Source organism: Dendrobates tinctorius, unplaced genomic scaffold, assembly GCF_039654945.1.
Source record: "Dendrobates tinctorius isolate UK_male_01 unplaced genomic scaffold, ASM3965494v1 ptg000062l, whole genome shotgun sequence".
In the NCBI taxonomy this organism is placed as follows: Eukaryota; Metazoa; Chordata; class Amphibia; order Anura; family Dendrobatidae; genus Dendrobates; species Dendrobates tinctorius.
In genome coordinates this window covers 13,028,336-13,050,261 of record NW_027361730.1, presented here as the reverse complement: position 1 = coordinate 13,050,261, position 21,926 = coordinate 13,028,336, and the positions used below count along the sequence as shown (strand labels likewise).

The 21,926-nt window shown below is 45.4% G+C and overlaps 1 protein-coding gene across 1 annotated transcript in view; it reads left to right on the top strand.

Moving 5' to 3' along the window:
* Positions 1 to 17,840, top strand: part of LMF2 (lipase maturation factor 2) — an 89,265-nt gene extending 71,425 nt beyond the window's left edge. Inside the window, exons 12-14 of the mRNA XM_073579284.1 lie at positions 2,266 to 2,377; positions 3,424 to 3,532; positions 5,284 to 17,840. Coding sequence (XP_073435385.1) covers positions 2,266 to 2,377; positions 3,424 to 3,532; positions 5,284 to 5,559 — 497 coding nt within the window. The 3' untranslated portion in view covers positions 5,560 to 17,840. The remainder of the gene's footprint in view (positions 1 to 2,265; positions 2,378 to 3,423; positions 3,533 to 5,283) is intronic.
* The last annotated feature ends 4,086 nt before the right edge of the window (positions 17,841 to 21,926 follow it).

Genomic DNA, 21,926 nt, shown 5'->3' with positions numbered 1-21,926 from the left:
GCCGCAGCCCATTTTCGTTTTTGCATTTGTTTTTCCACTCCCCTTCTTCCCAGAGCAATAACTTTTTTTTTTTTTTTTTTCCATCAATATGGCCTTGTGAGGGCTTATCTTTTGCGGAACAAGTTATACTTTTGAACAACGCCATTGGTTTTACCATGTCATGTACTCAAAAACGGGAAAAAAATTCCAAGTGCAGCAAAATTGCAAAAAAACCTGCAATTTCACAACTGTGTTTGGATTTTTTTTTTGCCATGTTCACCAAAAGCTAAAACTGACCTACCATTATGATTCTCCAGGACATTATGAGCTCATACGAGGCAAACATGTCTAGGTTCGTTTTTAATTGTGAGGAAAAAAAACAATTCCAAAGTTTTATTAAAAAAAAAAATTTGCGCCATTTTCCGAGTCCCGTAGCGTCTTCATTTTTTGTGATCTCGGGCTGGGTGAGGGCTTATTTTTTGCGCACCGAGCTGACGTTTTTAATGATACTATTTTGGTGCAGATACGATCTTTTCATCGCCCGTTATGGCATGTTAATGCAATGTTGTGCCGACCAAAAAAACGTAAAAAAACCACACACAAACGTGATTTTTGCTTTTTGATTTTTTTTCTCTACACCGTTTAGCAATCGGGTTAATCCTTTTTTATTGATTGGTCGATTCTGAACATGGCAATACCAAATATGTGTATGTTCGTCTTTTTTTTTTTTATTTTATGGTTTTATTTTAAATGCGGCGAAAGGGGGGCGATTTGAACTTTTTCATTTTCTACTTTTTTTTTTTTTCTTTACTTTTGGCATGCTTCAATAGTCTCAATGGGAGACTAGAAGCTGCTCATAGCAATCCATCATTGACAACCATAGAGGTCTGCGGGAGACCTCTGGTTGTCATGCCAACCTACCGGTGACCCGCGATCACGTGACAGGAAGTGCATGTTAAATGCCTCTGTCAGTTTGACAGTGGCATTTAACGGGTTAATAATAAAAATAATAATTTTATTTCTATAGCGCCGACATATTCCACAGCACTTTACATTTCAGAGGGGACTTGTACAAGCAATAAACATTACAGCATAACAGTAATCGCAGGTGGATCGCGATTCCACCTGCGGCTGTTCCGGGCACATGTCGGCTGTTCAAAATAGCTGACATGTGCCAGGAAAGATGTGGGCTCACCGCCGGAGCCCACATCAAAGGGATGGGGGCATTGCTCTAGAATCACTGCGTTGAGAAACGTGATGGTGTCTCCGCAGTGTTGGATGTTGATCTCCATGAGTTCATTCATCCTCATTTTTCACAGTCTTCTACTAGGCATTGCTCCTACTAGCCACTTTCCTACTCCACACTGATGAGCGGCAATACCCCAAAACAGCTGTCTGTGGATCGATACCATGTTTTGGCATAGGTGGTTTCCTTCATTGGAGACTGCCCTTCCCGTGGTTGTTCCTTCCCGGGGAAAGACCTGGCTAGTTATTGCTTGCGTTGAGAAACGTGATGGTGTCTCCGCGGCTTGTGTTTTGCATGTTTTTACATATTTCCCATAAGGGATGGGGGCATTGCTCTAGAATCACTGCGTTGAGAAACATGTGATGGTGTCTCCGCAGTGTTGGATGTTGATCTCCATGAGTTCATTCATCCTCATTTTTCACATCAAAGGGGGAGAAACGACTAGACGGCGCATGTCGCAAAGGGGTTAATTATTCATAGCGACAGCTGTATGCAGCAACATTGATCATTTCTTGTATAATTGTCATTAAAATTCTTTGCATAAATTGGTAATGACTGTGAAAGTTATTAAAGAAGTGTCGGGCAAATTTGCAAAATGTATCTCATATACGGTGCGCCATATATGAGTACACCAGTTGTATAATAAGCAGACACTCAGACTGTCCCTAACATAACCCATAAAGGTCACTCCTAGAAGTGTTGGGTAGTCACTGCAGTAAGGGTTGCCCAAAACTGTCTAATAAACACCACCCTAATTGGGCAAGAGAAAAGCTTTGTCTGTTACAGGGCAGGTCTCTGCCATAAGATGTCTGATCTCTGCACTCCAGCTGTGCTGCCTGTAGAACTCCTTCAACTGCCTGCAGGCTGGCAAATCTCATTAACTGTCTTTTTTTTTTTTTTTTTTTTTAAAAAAACAAAAAAAAAAACGGATTGAATTATGCAACGTTCGACCCTATTTTTGCAATCAAAAAGCAGAAATGTGACTCAAAAGAACTTTGAAGTGTGATCTGCGCGTAACACATCATGTTTTATTTTACCAGTGATCCGTCTGGTGCAGAATGATGAATTGCTATACCCTTTCAACTCGCACCCTCCTCTTTATATCCGAGCACAATTATACAAGTACTGGTACACAGAGATTGATCAGACCGGGTGAGTATTACTTATGGTATAGCAGTTTATTATGTTTTAAAGTTAGACATCTGTATAATCCCTACTAGTTTCCTTTGGTTTAAGTACCTAAAATTCAGGGTAACCTTAAAATTTTGGTCATCTTGCAACACCCAAGATGTTGAGAGTGCCTCCTAATATGTCAGTCAGCTGGATTTGGTTTGCCCTGCCTTCACTGCATGTATGGAGAGAAGAATAGGTTTATTGCTGTTACTCAAAATACCTTTATTTACCAAATTACTGTAGTATTATTTGAAGTGGATGTCGCCAGATTTAGCAATATAATTTGCATACCTTATTAAATGGATTTTAGAACTGATGACACTGGTGTACTTAGATTTTCAAAATGTGTCATAGTGGCTATATATCCTGCAATAGCTGTACTCCTAAAATGCTCATTTTAAGAAAACTCTCAAAGCCTTTCTGACATGGAATTTCAGGGTAAATACACCGGCCTCATCCGGTCTAATATTTAAGATCTATGCAGTTTGTATTGTGATGACAAATGACATTTTCTTCATTGTCATTATTGATATTTGTGGCCTCTCTGCGCCTCCTGACCGTCCACTGCCTACAGTCTCACGAAGGGCTTGTGAGATTGAACAGTTACTCGATTCCTTCGGCACATTGTGTATTTCGGCAGAGGATGCTGCACTAATAATACATTTTGCTTGGAGCTCTTCACACTCTTGAGTAGTGCAAATAGAAAAAGTAATTGACATCAGCGATCCTAGGAAATACTGCTGTTTGTTTCTGGGTGCATCACCAGGCTGGTTCCTGAGTAAGTAGCTATAGAAAGGTGGGAAGGGGCCAACATCTGCAGGCAGGATCAATTTAAAACTCACATTATGTCAAGAATTAGTTTTAAAAGAAAATTGATTGACCTTTCTACAACTGTTAAGTAGTGCAGATTGCACATTTAGTATTCTCTTATTTTTAGTGTTTCCCTTTGTAACAGTTTCTGGAGTCTGCACTTTGTTACTCAGATTATGCCCAATTGGCAATCTGTTATTCTGTCCTTTTGTCAGGCACACTCCTAGTAACTGGTGGCGCCGCCGTCCTGCAGAAGAATTCTACCCAATGGTGTTCCTAGGAGACCATACACTAGAATCTCTTCTAAACCAATATGGCTTAAAGGTAGGTCATTGTACAGTGAAACATGTCTGATAGTCCACCTCTTTCAGAAGACCACTCCTTATACCAACCATATTGCCTGTGACATATTTGCAGTTGCACCTTCTATTATGCATACTGGGCATCTGCTTTGAGAGGACCACTTTGTCAATGCAGTTTTGGGTTATCTGAAACATGTTTGAGTGTATTTACATCATAGAGTTGTCCACAATCTAATTATTCCATAAACCTAATTTTTTAATCTAAGTGAGGATTAGAGTACATACAAACTTAGGTTATGCTGGATATATGTGCCGAGAAAGCTTAGGGCTATATGCAAGAAACATCCATAAGCCTCCATTTACTCAACAGAATCCAGAAGTATCATTTTGGCCTCAGCGGGGCCGGTATGTGTGTACACGGAGTATAAAATATAGAGGCTTTCAGTAAAAACATTGAGTTTCCATTTATACAAAAATACATAGTAAAACCAACCAGATCTGAAGCCAAATTCAATTGTACTAGGATTCTGCTCAAGTTTGTATGTCCGTGTCAAGACTCCAGTTTCTTGCCACACTGACTCCGCAGCTTTTGGGTTTGTTTCAGAAGGTTCTTTTTTTTGGCTATTGGTAATATGCTGTAATCTCTAAATATGTCCCTATATTATGAGTGATTTATACACACAAATGAAAATTAGAGGGGTTTTCAAGTCAATATATATTGATGGTCTCCCCTAAGGTTGTCCGACTCCTGCCCCCCCCCCCCCCCCCCCCCCCCCCCACCTACGATGAGCTGTTACAAGACGCTATTCTGCAATACCCAATGGCTTTGCTGATTAACGAATATTAGAATAAGTTATGAAGATGGGCAGAATAGAAATGACAGGTTTATTCAGGGTAAAACGGGCTGCTCATTTCGGCACTGGTCCAGAGACTCTCTCGTTACATTGCAGTAAGAAACAGCAAGGATATGTGTACAGAAGACAGGAAAAGGAAATTATATCATAAGGTCACCACAAAAAAGCATCAATATTTCTAAAAAACCTTTAGTTGGATTTGAACCCATGATTTTACCTTGGGAAAGTAGTGATGCTACCACCTGTGCCTTTACACCAGATCTTAAAGCATAATTGTATTTGTTAAAATAAATATATAGAAGGACTCAATTGTTAATGAAAATTATAACATGAAGGATGAAACATACACTTAAAAGATTGCACATATACACACAGATATAGATAGCTGGATGGATATCTATATCTAGAAATTGTGCCTGGTAGAAGTACATCTCACGAGGTGTGCATACTACCTTCTGCCTCTCTTGGATTTGCCGTTGTCACTCATTTCATACATATATACCCGCACTATGAAGCGCCTTGTATTTTTTTTTTTTTTCATAAGGTGTCAATCTGCAGTACTTCATGGCATTAACTACATATTGAATGAAGTTTGATCAGATGTCATCCGAGTCCAATGCTTTCAGGACACTCGTTGACTCGCATTCTATCTGAATATCGGATCAATCTGGCATGCTGCCAGTTTTCATTTATCTCCCTCCACGCCCCCATGGACAGTTTCTGTCCAATTCAAAAATCAGACATGTGCACGGACCCATAGACTAACATTGGTCTGAGTGTGATCTGATGTTTTGTCCAATCCCACTATGACTGATAATACTCACCTGCACTAAGGAGAGGCCTTCAATACATTCTGATCCAATATTATAACTTTTGACATGCCTTTTTAATGTATTTTTTTCCCCGCTCTTGTCTTCAGGATAAGCCCACTCCTCGCCGGTCTTTGGATGCTCCTCTTCCCTCAGCCCTCCGGTTTATACGAGACCTCTTACGGCCGTACCCTGCACCTTTGCTGTTGTATTCCATTCTTATTACATTAGTCGTCATCTATTCCTTGCAAGCTTTATTTGGCAGAGGTAACCGGCCAGGAGTCTCGAAGCAACGGAGTCACTCAAAACCGCCGAGTGATAAGAAGAAGCATGGAGAGTCTGGGAAAGATTCTGGTCATAATAACAAGAGGCGTGAAAAGAGCTAATGCCTACATAAGGGGCCTGAGACTATCATTCCACCTGGCACAACCGTCCGTAAATCGAGTGTATGGCAGTGAATATGTCACTACTTCATTACACTGGTGGAGCTTCATCCTATTCACCATTCTCTGTGGTAATCAATGCAACAAGTGATGCTAATTACAGTTAGGCTTCCTCGAAGAGATGGTGGATCCATGACCACTGCTCAATGAATTTAATATGTGCCACCTCTCTTCGGTTCTTAAACCTGTTTTTTATTACGTTTTTATGCAAATGATCTGAATTCTAAGCTAGGTTTAATCCCCCCAAGGGTTATATCCTAGTCTTGAATTAGGATGGCCAAAGTCAATGCAAAATTCTCAATCTAGTGATACTTGTTACAGCTAACGTCTGCCCCTTTTGGAGTAGATATTAATCGTGCTTCAAAAATTCTAACAGTAGTGATGAATGCTAAGATCATGTTTCATTTGCTGCAATTCATACTAAATATGTGAAAATATGGCGCCTCACCATTAAATGTTGGCCGGAAACTCAACCATGTATTGAGCAGTACAGATTAACAATTTTGCAAAAATACAGTTAAAGGGATTGTCCACCGTTTTGGACAATTTTTTATATATTTTTTTCTTAAAGGAATCTTGTCAGTAGAATCAACCCTCCTAAGAGATCTCCCTTAGAGTGTGCCTTCAGAGTTTATTTTAAATAAAAGGGGGCCTTACCAGTGTGATGTGTAATTGCCCTCTCTGCTCTCCTGATCTCACTGCAGAGCTGTGTGATTATACCTGACACATCTGCAGGTTCCTCTCAGCTTCCATCTCACAGCCAGAGCTGCGATATTGTTACACTACAGCAGAGCTGCAGCTGCTAACGTGTTTGTTATGAGACAAAGTTCAGGTGTTCTGTATTAGTTAAATGTCTCACACTGGTAACTCCCCTTTTATTTATAACAGTCTCTGGAGGCGGAGTCTCAGATCAGTGTCTGGCCCATAGTCTGGGAAGGTAATTTACATAGAAGAAAAAAACATGGATATCTCTGGAATAAGACATTGGATCGCAGATATCAAGGTATCATTTTATTCAGCTTCCTATGACCTACATGGTCATATAGATGGCTTACAAGGGTTTATCCTACTGACAGATTCCCTTTAAATTCATATATTTTCGACTGAAAATCATTTTTGAAATTCAGTACCATTAAAAAAAAATTGCACTGTCTATTGCTAGCTGGAAAATTAATTAGCTGAGAATCTGTAGGCCACTCAGCCCGCTATGATGGTCTGCCAAAAATTTTGTAACTGTTTTATCTGGTCTCGTCTCTTAGCTGATTTATGGCTGTAGACCACATTAAGGTTGAACGTGCAGATAAACAAAGAGCAGAGGTGCTACATTTTTAATGAAACCTAGTTGCAAAAAATTATTTTTGGGCCCCAAATACATACATACATACATACATACATACATACATACATACATACATACATTTAAATTGAAAAAAAAAAAGAAAAAAAATGCACGCTCATTTTATTGTCAGGACATCTTTACTGTATGTGTAAGCTTGCCTTTCCAAGTAGCCAGGCTCCTTATTTAAAGTGCCTTAATGATTACAAGTGTGAATCTGTCAACCTGAAGTGCCTTGGTTACATATGGCATTGTCACAAACTGCCGGGTAAAATATAAACCGAAAAATCAGCGGTTTATGTTATTTAGGTGTGCCATGCTACTGTTCACGATAATTATATATTTTGCTTTTGACTCTCAGAAATAATTTTGTGCTTAAAGTAAAGAAAATAGTTGACACAGAATTGTCTGTTACTACATAAGAGTTTAAAAATAAGCAAACCATAATCGCTGTCAAGGCGTGGGCCAATCTGGTACTCTCAGGTGACTTTGGGATAATAGTGTGTGCTTCCATCCAAGATTTATGCAGATGAGTTATCTGTAAGGTGCTGTAGTCTACATATCTGTAGTGGTGATTGGTTCCGATTCATTTTCGATAAAAAAATTAATGAACAGATGGCTTCTCGCAACTCCGGTTCATGGTCCAGTTCCGTAGTCTCTGGCCGCGGACTGTGGCTGCACAAATTTCCATACCTTCAGGCATCCCACGATTACCTGGGTGAGACATAACCAAGGGTTAGTAAATTTGCACACCTACTATTCACGGCCAGAAGCTACTGACCTGGATCATGGACAAGAGTCGCACAAAGAGATCCGTTCATCTTCTTTTAAAAATGGTACTTTGAAACATCTATTAATAAGAAGTATCTATATTTTTTTTTTTTTTTTTATCATTAGCTCCCTTTAAAGGAGGTAGTAACTACATAGGAGAGAAACTTAACAGTCAAACAATCACGACTTTACTGTGTATCAGGAGGAATTTCTTACTAAAATCTTATTTTGAAATTAGTGATTTTTGTGTGTGTTTTTCCTAAAAACTCCTGTTTTTGTCATCTAGTATTATACCATGGCACATGGCAATTGTAACCTTACTTTGTAAAGATGGCAAAATTTCAATGAATTCTGCAGTTTTTACTTGCAAATTCTTCACTACTTAAAAGGATTTTTTTTCAACAGCAAAGTACATTTTAATCCATAGCTCTTGGAATAAAAATTTCCACAATTGGATGTTTTTCTATATGTTCCTGTTGTGAGATAATCTCATAAATGTTCCCCTGCTGTGTACTGTGTAATGGCTGTGTATGATCGTGCAGGGACATGGTCTGATCATACCACAGCTCCTGGACAGGGGTGGGAAGCCAAAGAATATTCTGGGTTGCATCACAGTTAGAAGCCATCTCTGCAACACATACCTCCCATTGATTACACGGGCATTAGCCTCCTTACATACCCCCCCCCCCCCCGCCTTGGCACCTTCCAATACCCGACCAGAGACCCTGCTCTGTCGCCTTTGATAGTACACCCGTCTGTCAAAACCAGGCCCTGTCACTGAACCTTTTTGGAACAATTTATTCTCTGACTCCGTCACCTCCTCTGGTAGAGTTGCTCCTTTTCCAGACCCTTCTCTCCCTGACCGCCTCCACTGGTTTGTTTGGCCACGAGACTCCCTTACAGTCAGACCTACTGTCCTGCTTATGCTGCTCAGCACTGAGTTAACAGAGGAGTCACTACTTCTAACCATTTTAGCTTTAGATTGCGAAAGTCTTTAGAGAACCCCTTCGTCTCTCTATACCTTGGGTCGGAAGTGGTCGCCACCTTCTTTCCATTTCCTGTAGCTGTACCTTAATCTGCAGTCTTTCCCATCTCAGCAGCTCTACCTCTCGTAGGTACGCCAGCCGATATTCCAGGAGTATTTGAATATTTATAAGCCTCTCCATTGATCCAACAACTAAGAATGGAACTATCCCATCTTCACCAGCTACCTGGGCTTCGGCGTCAGCTGGGATCCTCACACTCACCGCATCGGACTTATTCACAATTTCTTGCATCACTTGTCCAAGTCTCCCAATGACTTTCCTCACCCGACGTCTGGGCACTTGAATGATGTCTTCCACAAACCCCAGCCAACTTTGAGCTTTCTTTGCATGCTCCAGACGTCAGGCGGCTTGCTTAATCCTCAACAGGATTACCTGTTTCGTTAGGAGACAGTGTAGGTACATGTCGCTCAGGATAGCCACCCACTTCACTGTGACTTGCTTAGTCGACAGTATAACCAACTATTGAGTCTCTGGCGCCCAGTTCACACTACACGCCTCCACCACCTTTCTAAATGTGTCATGCAATGCCTCACTGGCACACACTTCTCGCACTTTTTCGGGTATCTCTACCACACACTGGAAGAGTGAAGTCTCACCTTCTTGGATATAGTGTTTGATCTCTTCCTGAGAGTCAGAGCGGTTTTCCAAGACGTCGACCTCCCTTGTGAGGCCGTCTGCGTGGCACTTCCCCTGCTGGATTTCTTTCTCCCTGAAGGCCACTTCTTTGGCCAGTCTCTCCAGCTCACTCGCCTTCATTGTGATCAGATCGGGAGGGTGCGACTGTTCATTCTTTTGAGCGAAGAGCTCATTTTTTTTGTCCGTCCATGTATTTCTGGAGCTGGGCCTTAGCCTCCTGCTCGATCTTGAGCTCTCGGAGAACTTTATCCCGTTCCCCTGCCAGGTAGCGATGCTCATCTTCTCTCCGGTGAAGCTCCTACTGGTGCTTCTCATGGTCCTCTCTGATGTATACGTTTTTCTCCACCAAAACTGCGGACAGTTCGGAGGGCTTGATCACTTTGTGTCCTCGCTTTCCGCATTGAACTTATTTTTGACTCCAAGGCCGCAATTTCCTCAGACTTCTCCTCTTCCAGACGCTTTAGTTCAGCCTGCAAATCTGCCACTTTTTTCTTCTCATGAACATACTCTTTGGCAAGGGCCTGGAACTCCCGTGCTTTGTCGCAGCAGCCAGCAGGTCATTTCCAGCTGGGACACATGTTCTGCGACCTCCTGCAGCTTCTCCTTGGTGGAGCGGATGGTATGAAGCAGCTTCTGTTCCTGTGCTTCCATGTCACCGAGCTGAGCCTTGGCTGCTGAAAGCGCGGAGTCCAGGTGACGCACCTGATCCAGCTATACGGAGTTGGTGGCTTAAATACTCGACACCTTGAACCTCTCGTTCGCCAGCTGTTGACAGACCTCGTCCTGCTCTTTCCACGTGAACACTTCCTTTGTCTGTTAGTCAATTTGATCCTCTCGTCAGGTGGCAGGCGTCGATTTGGACAGCTTCTCCTTCAGGGTCACTGTTTTTTATCGGAGTTCTTCTCCAACTGACTGCGATTTTAGCTGTTGAATCCCTCCTACCACCCTGGGTCAGTTTTATTTTCCCCAAGTCATCGACTACCTCTGTGGTGGGGTTTGTTAGTGTTAAAGTGACCCCCTTATCAAGGACATTAATCTTATTTCCCCCTGACCCTGTCTTTCTGCAGCTGCCATGTTCCCTGTCCCTGGGAACATTAGCCTCCTTACAAGAGGTAAAACACTTCCTACCTTTTTAAAAACATTTTACCTCTCAGAAAGAATCAGCTGTGATCCTCTGCTCTCCTGTCAGTATCCTCTCTTTTGCTTTCTGTGATATGATCAGGCCATATCCCTGCATTGTCAGGCACAGTCCCTACACATTATATTGCAGGGGCACATTTCTGAGATTATCTCCGCACAGAAACTTATTTACTCTGTCGCCTAATTGGGGGACACAGAACTTTGGGTGTTATGCTGCTGTCCACTAGGAGGCGACACTATGCATAATCTGAAAAAGATTAACTTTGGCTCCTCCTCTGCAGTATACACCCCTGGACGGCGTCAGCCTTCTCCAGTTTTTGCTTAGTGTCGCAAGGAGGCACACCTTTTTTCTTCCGTTTTTTTCCTTCACGGAAATACAGATGAAGAAAAGTGGGTCTCCAGCGAGACTCCCGGCATGGCTCCCTCCTCGGTCCCCTATTAGGGGTACCCGGTTGAGGTCGAGGTGGTTTTTTCCCCATGTCGCTCCCTCCCCAGTCCCTCGGGTCCTGGTTCGAGGTCGAGACCCCCCTCCTTCCCCAACCCCTTTAAGGGGTCTGGGTTGAGGTTGAGGCGAGGATGAAGATCCCCTGACGGTGACAGACGCACCCTCCCTAATCCCCCGCAGGGGGTATTAGGTTGAGACGCCTCAGGTAGGGTCGGAGATCAGGCAGCATTTCGCAGCTTCCAGGGACCCCAGGCTGGCTGAGGGATCCTGTTGGGGCCGGGGGAGGGTGCGGACTGGATGGCACAGCAGAGACAGGGTTTTTCTGCGTCCCTGTCTCTGCAACAGCAGCGGCTCCATAGCGCTTCAGGGGCACCCCATACAAAAACCGCTACCCCTGCTACCCCCACTGCTATCCAGTCGACCATTCTGGGGGGGTCTGGTACAAATCCGCCCCCCCCCCCCCCGGACTACCGCGCCGCTCTGGAGCCCTCCTGGGCATCAGGCTTCTAATTTAGGCCGCGGCTTCGGCCTTGGATGACCAAAATGACACGCTGGAGTGTCATAGAAGGGGCGGATTGAGGCAGAAGGGGCGCGTTTTTACACAGCCCAGCGTGCCCTTTTCAGCTCTCCTCCGAGCCCCGGTGGCCATTTTTTCTGGATGAGATCCAGGAGAGGAGCATCACAGCGGTCTCCGGGGGGCACAGAACTTGGATCTGTCGGCGCTGGACCTAGGGGCACACCGGTGGGGTAAGCTCACAGCTGGGTTCTCATTACTCAGCTGTGAATCTATACTTCCTATAAGGCTTTCTGTGGGTTCCCTCTGCGTAGCCACCCCTGTACGATCCCTTATAGCCAGCCTCTGTGCACTATGCCGGGCTCAAGGAAGAGAACCAGGCAGGAATGTTTCTATGCATTCTGCACAGCCTGCAAAACCACGCTCCCTAGTGGCAGCACGTATCCGCACTGCCGGGACTGCATCCTGAACTCTGGGTCAGAACCCCAGGGAGTCCCTACTGACGCTTCAGTGTCACAGGCCACGCCGGAATGGGCAACTCAGATGTCTCAGTCTATGTCACAGTTCATAGACAACCTAACTGCTACATTACTGCAAGCTCTGCAGAGTCGGGCCACGGCTATGGACGGTACACAGCAAACGGACAGCTTGTCTCAGGAACATGCTGCTTCCGACTCTCACAGACGTAAGCGGACCCACAGGTCTCAATCACCTAAGTCGCACTATAGCACAAGGTCGTCCCCCTCTAGGGAGAGACAGCGTCATTCCAGGTCTCCTGGGCAGTCCCCTGCCACAGACAGACAGTGCAATTTACCACAGGGATCCCCCACCACAGAAGACCCCCGCCCCAGGTCCCCCTCCAGGGATCACCTTAGCGAGGCACAGGATTCGGAGGGCATCTGTGACTCCGACTCAGATAATGAAACGGTCCGTGGTACCTTCTCCCCCTAGCAATACAGCGCTAGTCGAGGACATAATTTCTGCCATTCATCAGGTGCTAAAAATTCCAGAGTCGCCCCCCGGAAGTCCCAGAACATAGGATTTGCTTCGAAAGTGTTCAAAAACCACCTAAGGTCTTCCCTAATCACGATGAGTTTGAGAAAATACTTACCAAACAGTTTGCGCAGCCTGACAAAAAATTCGCTAATCGCAAATATTTGGAAGCGAAGTACCCCTTCCCACAGAAAGACACCAAACAATGGACAGATCCATCTGAAGTGGACCCTCCGGTTTCTAGGCTAGCAGCGCAGACTTTACTCTCTCTGCCGGATAGCTCAACCCTCAGGGACGCAGCAGACCGGCAAGTAGAACGCATGGCTCGTTCTATTTTCGAAGCGGCAGGCGCCTCTCTGGGCCCTGCATTTGCTTCAGTTTGGGCATCCAAGGCCATCCTGGCTTGGGCCAAAAAACTACAGGAGGGTCTTCAGGCTTCAAATCCTGAACTCTCGGACCAAGCGGTCCAGATGGCAGTGGTAGCAGACTACATGATTCATGCAGCCCTGGATTCCGCCAGAGGTGTAGCGGGAATAGCATCTAACGCCATCACGATCCGACGCATTCTCTGGCTGCGAGAATGGAAAGCGGATGCGGCCTCAAAGAAGCCCCTCACGCGACTTCCGTATTTTACTGGAAGACTTTTCGGCGAAAAGTTGGACACCATGATAGCCAATGCCACTGGGGGTAAGAGTACCTCTCTCCCTCAACTAAAACCGAAACGCACGTTTAAACGAAGAAACCAGACGCGATTCCGATCCTTTCGGAATTCCTCAGGCTGGTCCGTTTCGCGCCCAGTGCAAAACCGCAACCGTTCTCCACGCAGAGACAACCCACGGACGCAGCAGCGACCGGACAGGGCTTGGCAGTCGAAAGCAGGCTAAGCGAAACCCAAGGGAGGAAAACCTCAGAACTTCACTTTATCATGACTCGAGACCTCCGGAAGACACCCCACCAGTAGGCGGCCGACTTTTACTCTTTCAGCAAGTCTGGCTGCCTATTACAGAAGACAGGTGGGTCAGGGAAATAGTGTCTTCCGGATACAAGATAGAGTTCACTTCCGTTCCACCAAACCGTTTCTTCCTTTCTGTTCCTCCAACACCACCAGAAAAGGCTCGTGTTTTCCACCAAGCGGTTTCCTCTCTCCTTCAATCAGGAGTTGTGGTGCCGGTTCCCGCGAACGAGAGATTCCGAGGATTCTACTCAAATTTGTTCGTAGTCCCCAAGAAAGGAGGCGGCGTCCGACCCATACTGGACCTAAAACAGCTCAACAATTACGTACGGGTCCGTCATTTCCGCATGGAGTCCCTCCGGTCCATCATTGCATCCATGGAGCAGGGAGAATACCTCGCCTCCATAGACATGCAGGATGCGTATCTCCACATACCAATTGCTCCCGCCCACCAAAGGTTTCTCAGGTTCGCGGTCAACCAAAACCACTACCAGTTTGTCGCCCTTCCGTTCGGACTCGCCACGGCTCCAAGAACGTTCACCAAAGTCATGGCGGCCACCATGGACGTCCTGCACTCAAGAGACATCCTAGTCGTCCCGTACCTGGACGACCTCCTCGTCAAGTCTCCCACTTTCAAAGACTGCGAGGTCAGTGTCTCAATCACACTAGACACTCTGAGTCGCCTGGGATGGCTAGTCAACCTACAGAAATCGTCGACCATCCCAACTCGGACTCTAACATTCCTGGGAATGGTATTCGACACCGCCAGGGGCCTGGTGCTCCTTCCCAAGGACAAGACACTGGCCATCCGTCTGGGAGTTCGCACACTCCTTCGCAGACCTCCTCGATCTCTCCGGTTTGCCATGAGAGTCCTCGGCCGGATGGCAGCAGCAATAGAGGCAGTGCCATTTGCCCAGTTTCACCTCAGGGTCCTTCAACTAGCCATACTCCAGATCTTGGGACAGGAACCCCTTCTCCCTCGACAGGGAGTTCAGGTTGACGTCATCAACCAGGAGGTCCCTGCATTGGTGGCTCAAACCAACCTCGCTTACACGAGGGAAGCCATTCCTCTCAGGACAATGGAAGATCCTGACTACCGATGCAAGCCTGACAGGCTGGGGGGCGGTGCACCTACATCACAGGGCACAGGGCAAGTGGTCACCGAGGGAAGTGACATTGCCCATCAATGTTCTGGAAATCAGGACCATTCTCTTGGCACTGAGAGCCTTTCATCACTTGCTTGCAGCCTCGCACATACGGATACAGTCGGACAATGCCACGGCTGTGGCATACGTGAACCACCAAGGCGGGACCCGCAGCGCCCAGGCGATGAGAGAAGTGGCTCATATCCTCCGCTGGGTGGAAGACACAAGGTCGGTACTTTCTGCGGTACACATTCCGGGTGTAGAAAACTGGGAAGCCGACTTCCTAAGCAGGCAAGGAATGGACTCGGGGGGAGTGGTCTCTCCATCCCGAGATTTTTTACCAGATCTGTCAACGCTGGGGAACCCCGGATGTGGACCTAATGGCATCCCATCTCAATACCAAGGTTCCCAATTTCATGGCCAGGACACACGACCTGCGGTCGCTCGGAGCGGATGCCCTGGTCAGGACTGGTCCCAGTTCCGACTCCTGTACATTTTTCCACCCCTCCCCCTAATCGCCAGGGTCGTGAGGAAGATCAAGCAAGAGGGAGTTCCGACCATCCTCATCGCGCCAGACTGGCCCAGACGTACTTGGTACGCTGACATCGTCCAACTTACGGCAGACGCCCCCTGGCGTCTACCCGACCGTCACGACCTTCTGTCTCAAGGTCCGTTCTTCCACCAGAATTCAGGGGCTCTCAATTTGACGGCATGGCCCTTGAAACCTGGATTCTAACCCAGGCAGGTTTTTCACCGGCAGTCATTACAACTATGATCAGGGCAAGGAAGCCTGCCTCCGCCAAGCTCTATTATCGTACCTGGAGAGCTTTCTTTTCTTGGTGCGAATCTCATGGACAAGTCCCACTCCCTTATTCCATCCCGAAGGTACTAGGTTTTCTTCAATCGGGCCTAGATGCCAAGCTATCCTTAAGTTCGCTTAAGAGTCAGGTGTCGGCGCTTTCAGTCCTTTTTCAAAAGCGCATTGCTATTAAACCGCAAGTAAGGACTTTCATCCAGGGAGTTTCCCGATTGGTTCCTCCCTACAAACGTCCGCTGGATACGTGGGACCTCAATCTGGTCCTGACAGCATTGCAAGCTCCACCCTTCGAACCTCTTAGAGGAGTTCCACTCTCCATTCTGTCTCAGAAAGTGGTTTTTCTAGTGGCGATCACCTCGTTACGCAGAGTGTCGGAATTGTCAGCACTTTCCTGCAGACGGCCTTTCCTAGCCTTTCACCAGGACAAGGTGGTTCTCCGCACGGTACCATCCTTCCTTCCGAAGGTTGTGTCCAACTTTCACCTTAATGAAGAGATTTCACTGCCTTCCCTTTGCCCGGTTCCAGTTCATAGAGTGGAGAAGGCTCTGCATACGCTTGACCTCGTCAGAGCATTGCGAATTTACGTGTCCAGGACTGCACCTTTCCGGAAATCTGATTCCCTCTTCATTCTTCCGGAAGGTAGTCGCAAGGGGTTGCCGGCTTCCAAGGCTACCCTTGCCAGGTGGATCAGGTCCACCATACATGAGGCCTACCGACTTAACAGTTCCCCTCTTCCGGCCGGTATCACGGCACACTCTACACGGGCAGTAGGGGCCTCCTGGGCCATTCGGCATCAGGCTTCGGCACAACAAGTGTGCAAGGCGGCCACTTGGACTAGCCTACACACGTTTACGAAACACTACAGTGTTCATACCCAGTCCTCAGCGGATGCGAGCCTGGGTAGACTGGTTCTGCAGGCGGCAGTACCCCAAGTCTAGGGGACTGTCAGCACAATATTCGTCCACTGCTTCCCACCCAGGGACTGCTTTGGGACGTCCCAAGGTTCTGTGTCCCCCAATTAGGTGACAGAGTAAAGGAGATTTTTGTGTACTCACCGTAAAATCTCTTTCTCTTAGCCTTTAATTGGGGGACACAGCTCCCATCCTGTTGCCCTTACGGGCCGTTGTTTCCTGTTGAGTTCTCATATTGTTCTTTGAGCTCGTACATAGTAGCCTTCTTACAGGCATGGTTATGTTATTTGGTTACGTTCCTCCTAATGCTTTGGCACAAAACTGGAGAAGGCTGACGCCGTCCAGGGGTGTATACTGCAGAGGAGGAGCCAAAGTTAATCTTTTTCAGATTATGCATAGTGTCGCCTCCTAGTGGACAGCAGCATAACACCCAAGGTTCTGTGTCCCCCAATTAAAGGCTAAGAGAAAGAGATTTTACGGTGAGTACACAAAAATCTCCTTTTTTTTAACACATCCAATTGTGGAAGTTATTTTTATTCCAAGCATTATTGACTAAAAAATGTACTTTGTTCGTGGGAAAACCCCTTTTAAAGTGAATCTGTCAACTGAATCTAATGCAAAATGTAAAGGTGGCGTAATACAGCTACCAGTCCAAAACAGCAGAAAAAAAATGTAATTTAGCATGTTGGAGCATTCATCCCTTCGAGGGGTGGGCAAACACCTAAGAAGAGTGCTCTTATGCTAGAACATGATGAGGACCATTTTTCAGGCCAATAGTTCATCCCCTTTGAGTCTGACATAAGCTGCTTTGGAGGTGCAAGTAGGCCCTTTTACCTCTTCTATTGTCCAACTCCACCAACCTGAATGGTGTGTTGGGCAATAAAACCACTTTCCTCATTAATACATCAAATTCATAACTAGAATTCCAAATGGCTATTATCACCGTATGTCTTGCGCAGACGCAGAAAAGTCTGCTTGATTGCACCATGTCCCTGTACGGTGAGACACAGCCATTACACAGTACACAGCAGGGGCACATTTATAAGATTATCTTAGCACAGGAATGTTTTATTTTAACACATCCAATTGTGGAAGTTATTCCAAGATCTATTGATTAAAATGAACTCTGTGGGAAAACATACAATTTCAACTATGGATTTCTCTAAAACAGTAAAAAGGATTTCTGCAAGCAAGATAAGGATTTTAATCAGCATTAAAGCACAATTACTTACATACCATTAGTTTGGGGTCTAACATCCTGATGACAGGTTCTCTTTAAGTGCGCCTATGAGCCAAACTTACTGATCATTTTTTATGCTGTTTTGGCCGGTAGTAAATTGGCAGAAAATTTAGCTGAAGTATCTGCTTTGAAAGGTGAAATGTTCAGGATATAAATTTTCTCCCTGCCTTGAAATTTAGAAGTGGGTCCTTATGTTTATATGTTGACCCTTATGTGGAACAAGCTCTGTAAATCAATGTCCAGGTTGTTAAAAAATAAATCTGCTTTTGTATTGCGTAGTCACTTTTTTTTTTTTTTTTTAAGGAAGAAGCTCTGGTCTTATCAGATCTTATGCACAATTTCATGATGACTTTGTATTTTGTAATAAATCTGTATTTGCATATCAGTTCCATTCCTTTAAAAACTGCTGTAGGTAATTACATTGTATTAAAAAGGCTACAGAACGAATCAGTTCATGTATCAGTCATAAGATAATTGTGCTGAAAAGAATAAGCATAAAAAAGGTAAGATTTCAGGTGCCCATACATGTTGCGTATTTGTCAATGAAATGCTCTTTTTATCTGCAGCTTTTTGTGCAAGCGGTTCATTTACAAATGGAGTAAGCCTCTGCCTGACACCTCCTCTCCTATGAGATCAAGGATTGAGCAAGTTGAAATTCAACATGCTTGATCCTTCTTTACACCCTAAGACATTAGTTACTGTGGGAAGGAGGGCATGAAAAGCCCCCTATAAATGTTTGTGGATACTTGGGTACTTACCAGTGGTCTTGCTAATTGTAGAAATTAATTTTTCTTTTTCATTCGGCCATTTCCACTTCTTCCAGTGATAACTTGACCCTCCAATATGTAAGAGACATCTATTGCTTACTGCTTTTTCTGCAACCCTTCTCGTATTCCCCCCACCTCTACAGAAATCATACAGTGCTATAAACCATAGTCCTAGAATGTAATCATGCCTCCTCTGCTTCCTATTAAGTACGGTAATAGTAATATTGTCCCTCTTGTGACTCCTTTTAATAATAATAATAATGATGCTGTACATCCTTATAATCTAAATCCCCCCCCCCCTTGCTTTCTTATAATAATGATGCTGCTTGTTCTTCCCATCCAATAATGATCCTCCAGTGCTTCTTCATTGTATTAATGCCCCTGAGCAGTGGCATACATAGAAATTATAGGGCCCTTAGCAAAATCCCAATCACAAAATGAGTCACAGAAGAGTATACTTCCCAACTTTTATAGACTGGAAACAGGACATGTATTCTGCACCTAATGATGCCCCTTTGTGTTCTCACCCACTAAGAAAACCCTTCCATTCCACATGATGTCCCCACAATCCTCCACCCACACACAAACACACTGATGTCCACCACAACCCCCACCATGGAATATCAGCCACACCCTCCCACACAGTATGATGCACCACTGGACCCAATGCAGGGCATTTTCCCACCACAGTTCTCATAGAGTATGATGCTTCACCCCTCAACTCAGGCTCTTAATATAAGAAAAATTTACATGCTCCTACTCCTGGTTTCTATTCACAATTGCCTCTGTCTCCTCTTCTGGCTTGTATAGCAGTGGGCCGAGTAGGCTGCATGATGTTATCACACTGCCTGACTTGGCCTTAGTAGCGCCAGCCTCCAGCACACTGCAAGTACTAGCCAGAGTAAGTAGCGGAGCTGGGAGTTGATGGCTCTGTGTGGCACTCCCAGCTATTAACGAGATCTGTTCCCTGATGGATGTGGCTTACTGCCTTACTGGCCCATCTAGCATTTACCACAATAGCCCAATGGCCAGTCTGGCCCTGAGCACAGTAAACAGCATACAAATAATAATGCATCGGTCTTTGGGGGGAAAAAAAAACGTAAAGATTACATTTGGAATGACTGAAGTCTTAACCTGGCATGATGAGGTTAGAAACCGGTTTATTAAGTCTGCTTTGGAAAGCTTAAGTGAGGTTCATACTACTAAAGGGGGTTTTACACATAGCGATGCCCCGCTGTCTGTCGCTGATCGCCTGAGATCGGCCGGGTCCATTTCTCATCGGGCGCTTCCTGCTGGCGCCGATGAGCAACGCGAGCGGACGTCAACATCGCTGCGTGTGAAAGGTAAGTAACTACTGCTGCTGCGTCGCTACATCGCGGGTGAGATCTGCCTGTTTGGCAGCTCACTAGCGACCATTTAGAGATGCACCAGCGATCCTGCCTGGGTCGTATCGTGGTCGGATCGCTGGTGCATTGCTAAATGTAAAGGGGCCTTTAGTTCACATGTAACGTGCCATGGAATAAATGGCACTATAATAATAATTAAATTGCCAGAATGATTTTGCAAGTTACAATATCCGAAACAAATCAATATGTAAACTTAAAAGGAAAAAATAAATTCCGGGGATAGATCATGTCATCCGGCGCTTGATGGCCATCACGTGACAGATAAGGCTCTGGCATAATTACCATTTTTCTGTACTAATACGAAACCGAAAAATGCACAATTCATAACACTGATATGATCCTAGCCTAAAGCGGTTGCATCAAACCCTGCATTGTATGAGCATAGCATGAAAAAAAAATCCCTCTACTTAGTAAAATTATCCCAAATTGATGCAGTTTGTGACTTAAAAAAAAAAATAAAAATTGAATGAAAAGTTTGTGGACAACATAAAAAATATTTTCCAGTTTGTGTAGAAAATGGAACACCACTCTGTATATCTTAGATCAAAATCCTGCATTGAGCGGTGGGTTGGAGACGATGAACCTGGAGGTCCCTTCCAACTCTAACATTCCTATTAGTCTATGACATTACCTGTATACATATCCATGAGCATGTTTTCTGATATTGGCCTGATACTTTATACAGTGTTTTTTTGTTTAATTTTTTTAATTAAACATTGTTATTAATTCTATTAATTGTGCCATTCTTTTTGCAATAATATTGACTTTAAAAGGAACTTGTCACCTCCAGAAATGCTATTTACCTTCAGAGAACAGTGTAAATTGCATTTAAACCCTTCACGATGTGGCCAATTTCGATTTTTGCATTTTCATTTTTCCCTCCCCTTCTTCTTAAAGCCAAAGCTATAATTTTATGTTCCTATAGAAATATGAAGACTTTTTTGTGCCGGATGTGGTACTTTTGAATAACATTATTAATTTTACCACATAGTGTACTGGAAAAGGGGGGATACCAAGTGTGGAGGAATTGTGACAAAACCACGTAATTCTGACATTGTATATTCAGATTGTTTTTATGGTGTACATTTTCTGGTATAAATGATCTCACAATATGATTCTGCTAATCAGCATGATTAGGCTGATGCCAAACGTTGTAAGGGTTGCGGATTGCACTAAATATAATAAAGTGCGATCGCAACCCGGAGTCCACCGTGCAGAGATGGCAAACTGCTGCTCGGTAATGGCGGACGCCAACTGAACACCGGAAGAGTGACCGCAGACTCGGTGTGCACAGGAGTGAACTCTTACAGCACAGAACCGCAGAAAGAGACGCCGAAGCCTGTTACCTCACAGGCTACGGCTAAAGAAACCGCTACTGCGGCGCCCGGGATTAACCCTAGAGAAATGCTGTGCCCCGTTAGCAAACACAGGGCGCAGCCGACAGTGGTGTTACCGCACTGCGTGTGTACAACGCCGCCCTGGCGGATGCCACTAACCAGCTCAAGCTTCGCGCTGGAAAGCGCAATAACTGCGCACGGCACCGCTGAGACAGACACTGCAGCGTATGCGGTGCAGAGGACACTGGCTGAGCGTGTAATAGGTGCTGGGAGCACTGCGGCGCTATGCAGTGTCACCGCTTGGCGCTGACTCAAGACCCTAAACCATACGTATCAAAGGGAAGGGGTTTCTTAATGAGTCATTCAGCGGTTCACAAGCATCCATCATCACACACAACACTAGCCATAACTGTCTAGACTAGCGCATTGCCGAGCGGCCATGTGGCTCTTATAGCGGCGTCCTTCCGGGACCTTCCCAGTAGTGGACCAATCCGAGCAGGAACGGGACCTGCACATGTGACCTCCGGCCTCCAATGAGAGGTTGTCCCACGGGCATGCTCAGTACCCAAAAGACAGGACTTAGTTCCAGAAGCGTCTACTTGCTGCTGACTCAAGGATGGACCTAGCATCAGCCTGGACCGACATCTTTGCTGAGCAGGAATCTGCGGCTGCAGAGGAATGGGAGACCGCAGAGGACATGGCTCGAGATTCCCCTTGTGCAGTGGGGGAAACAACGCCTAACATTACCCCCCCTCCTAGGGCCCCCTCCCTCCTGCGCCTCGCTATGATCAAAGGCCACAATGAGCAGGGGAGCACGAATATTCTCCACATGCTCCCAGATCCTATCTGGGCCA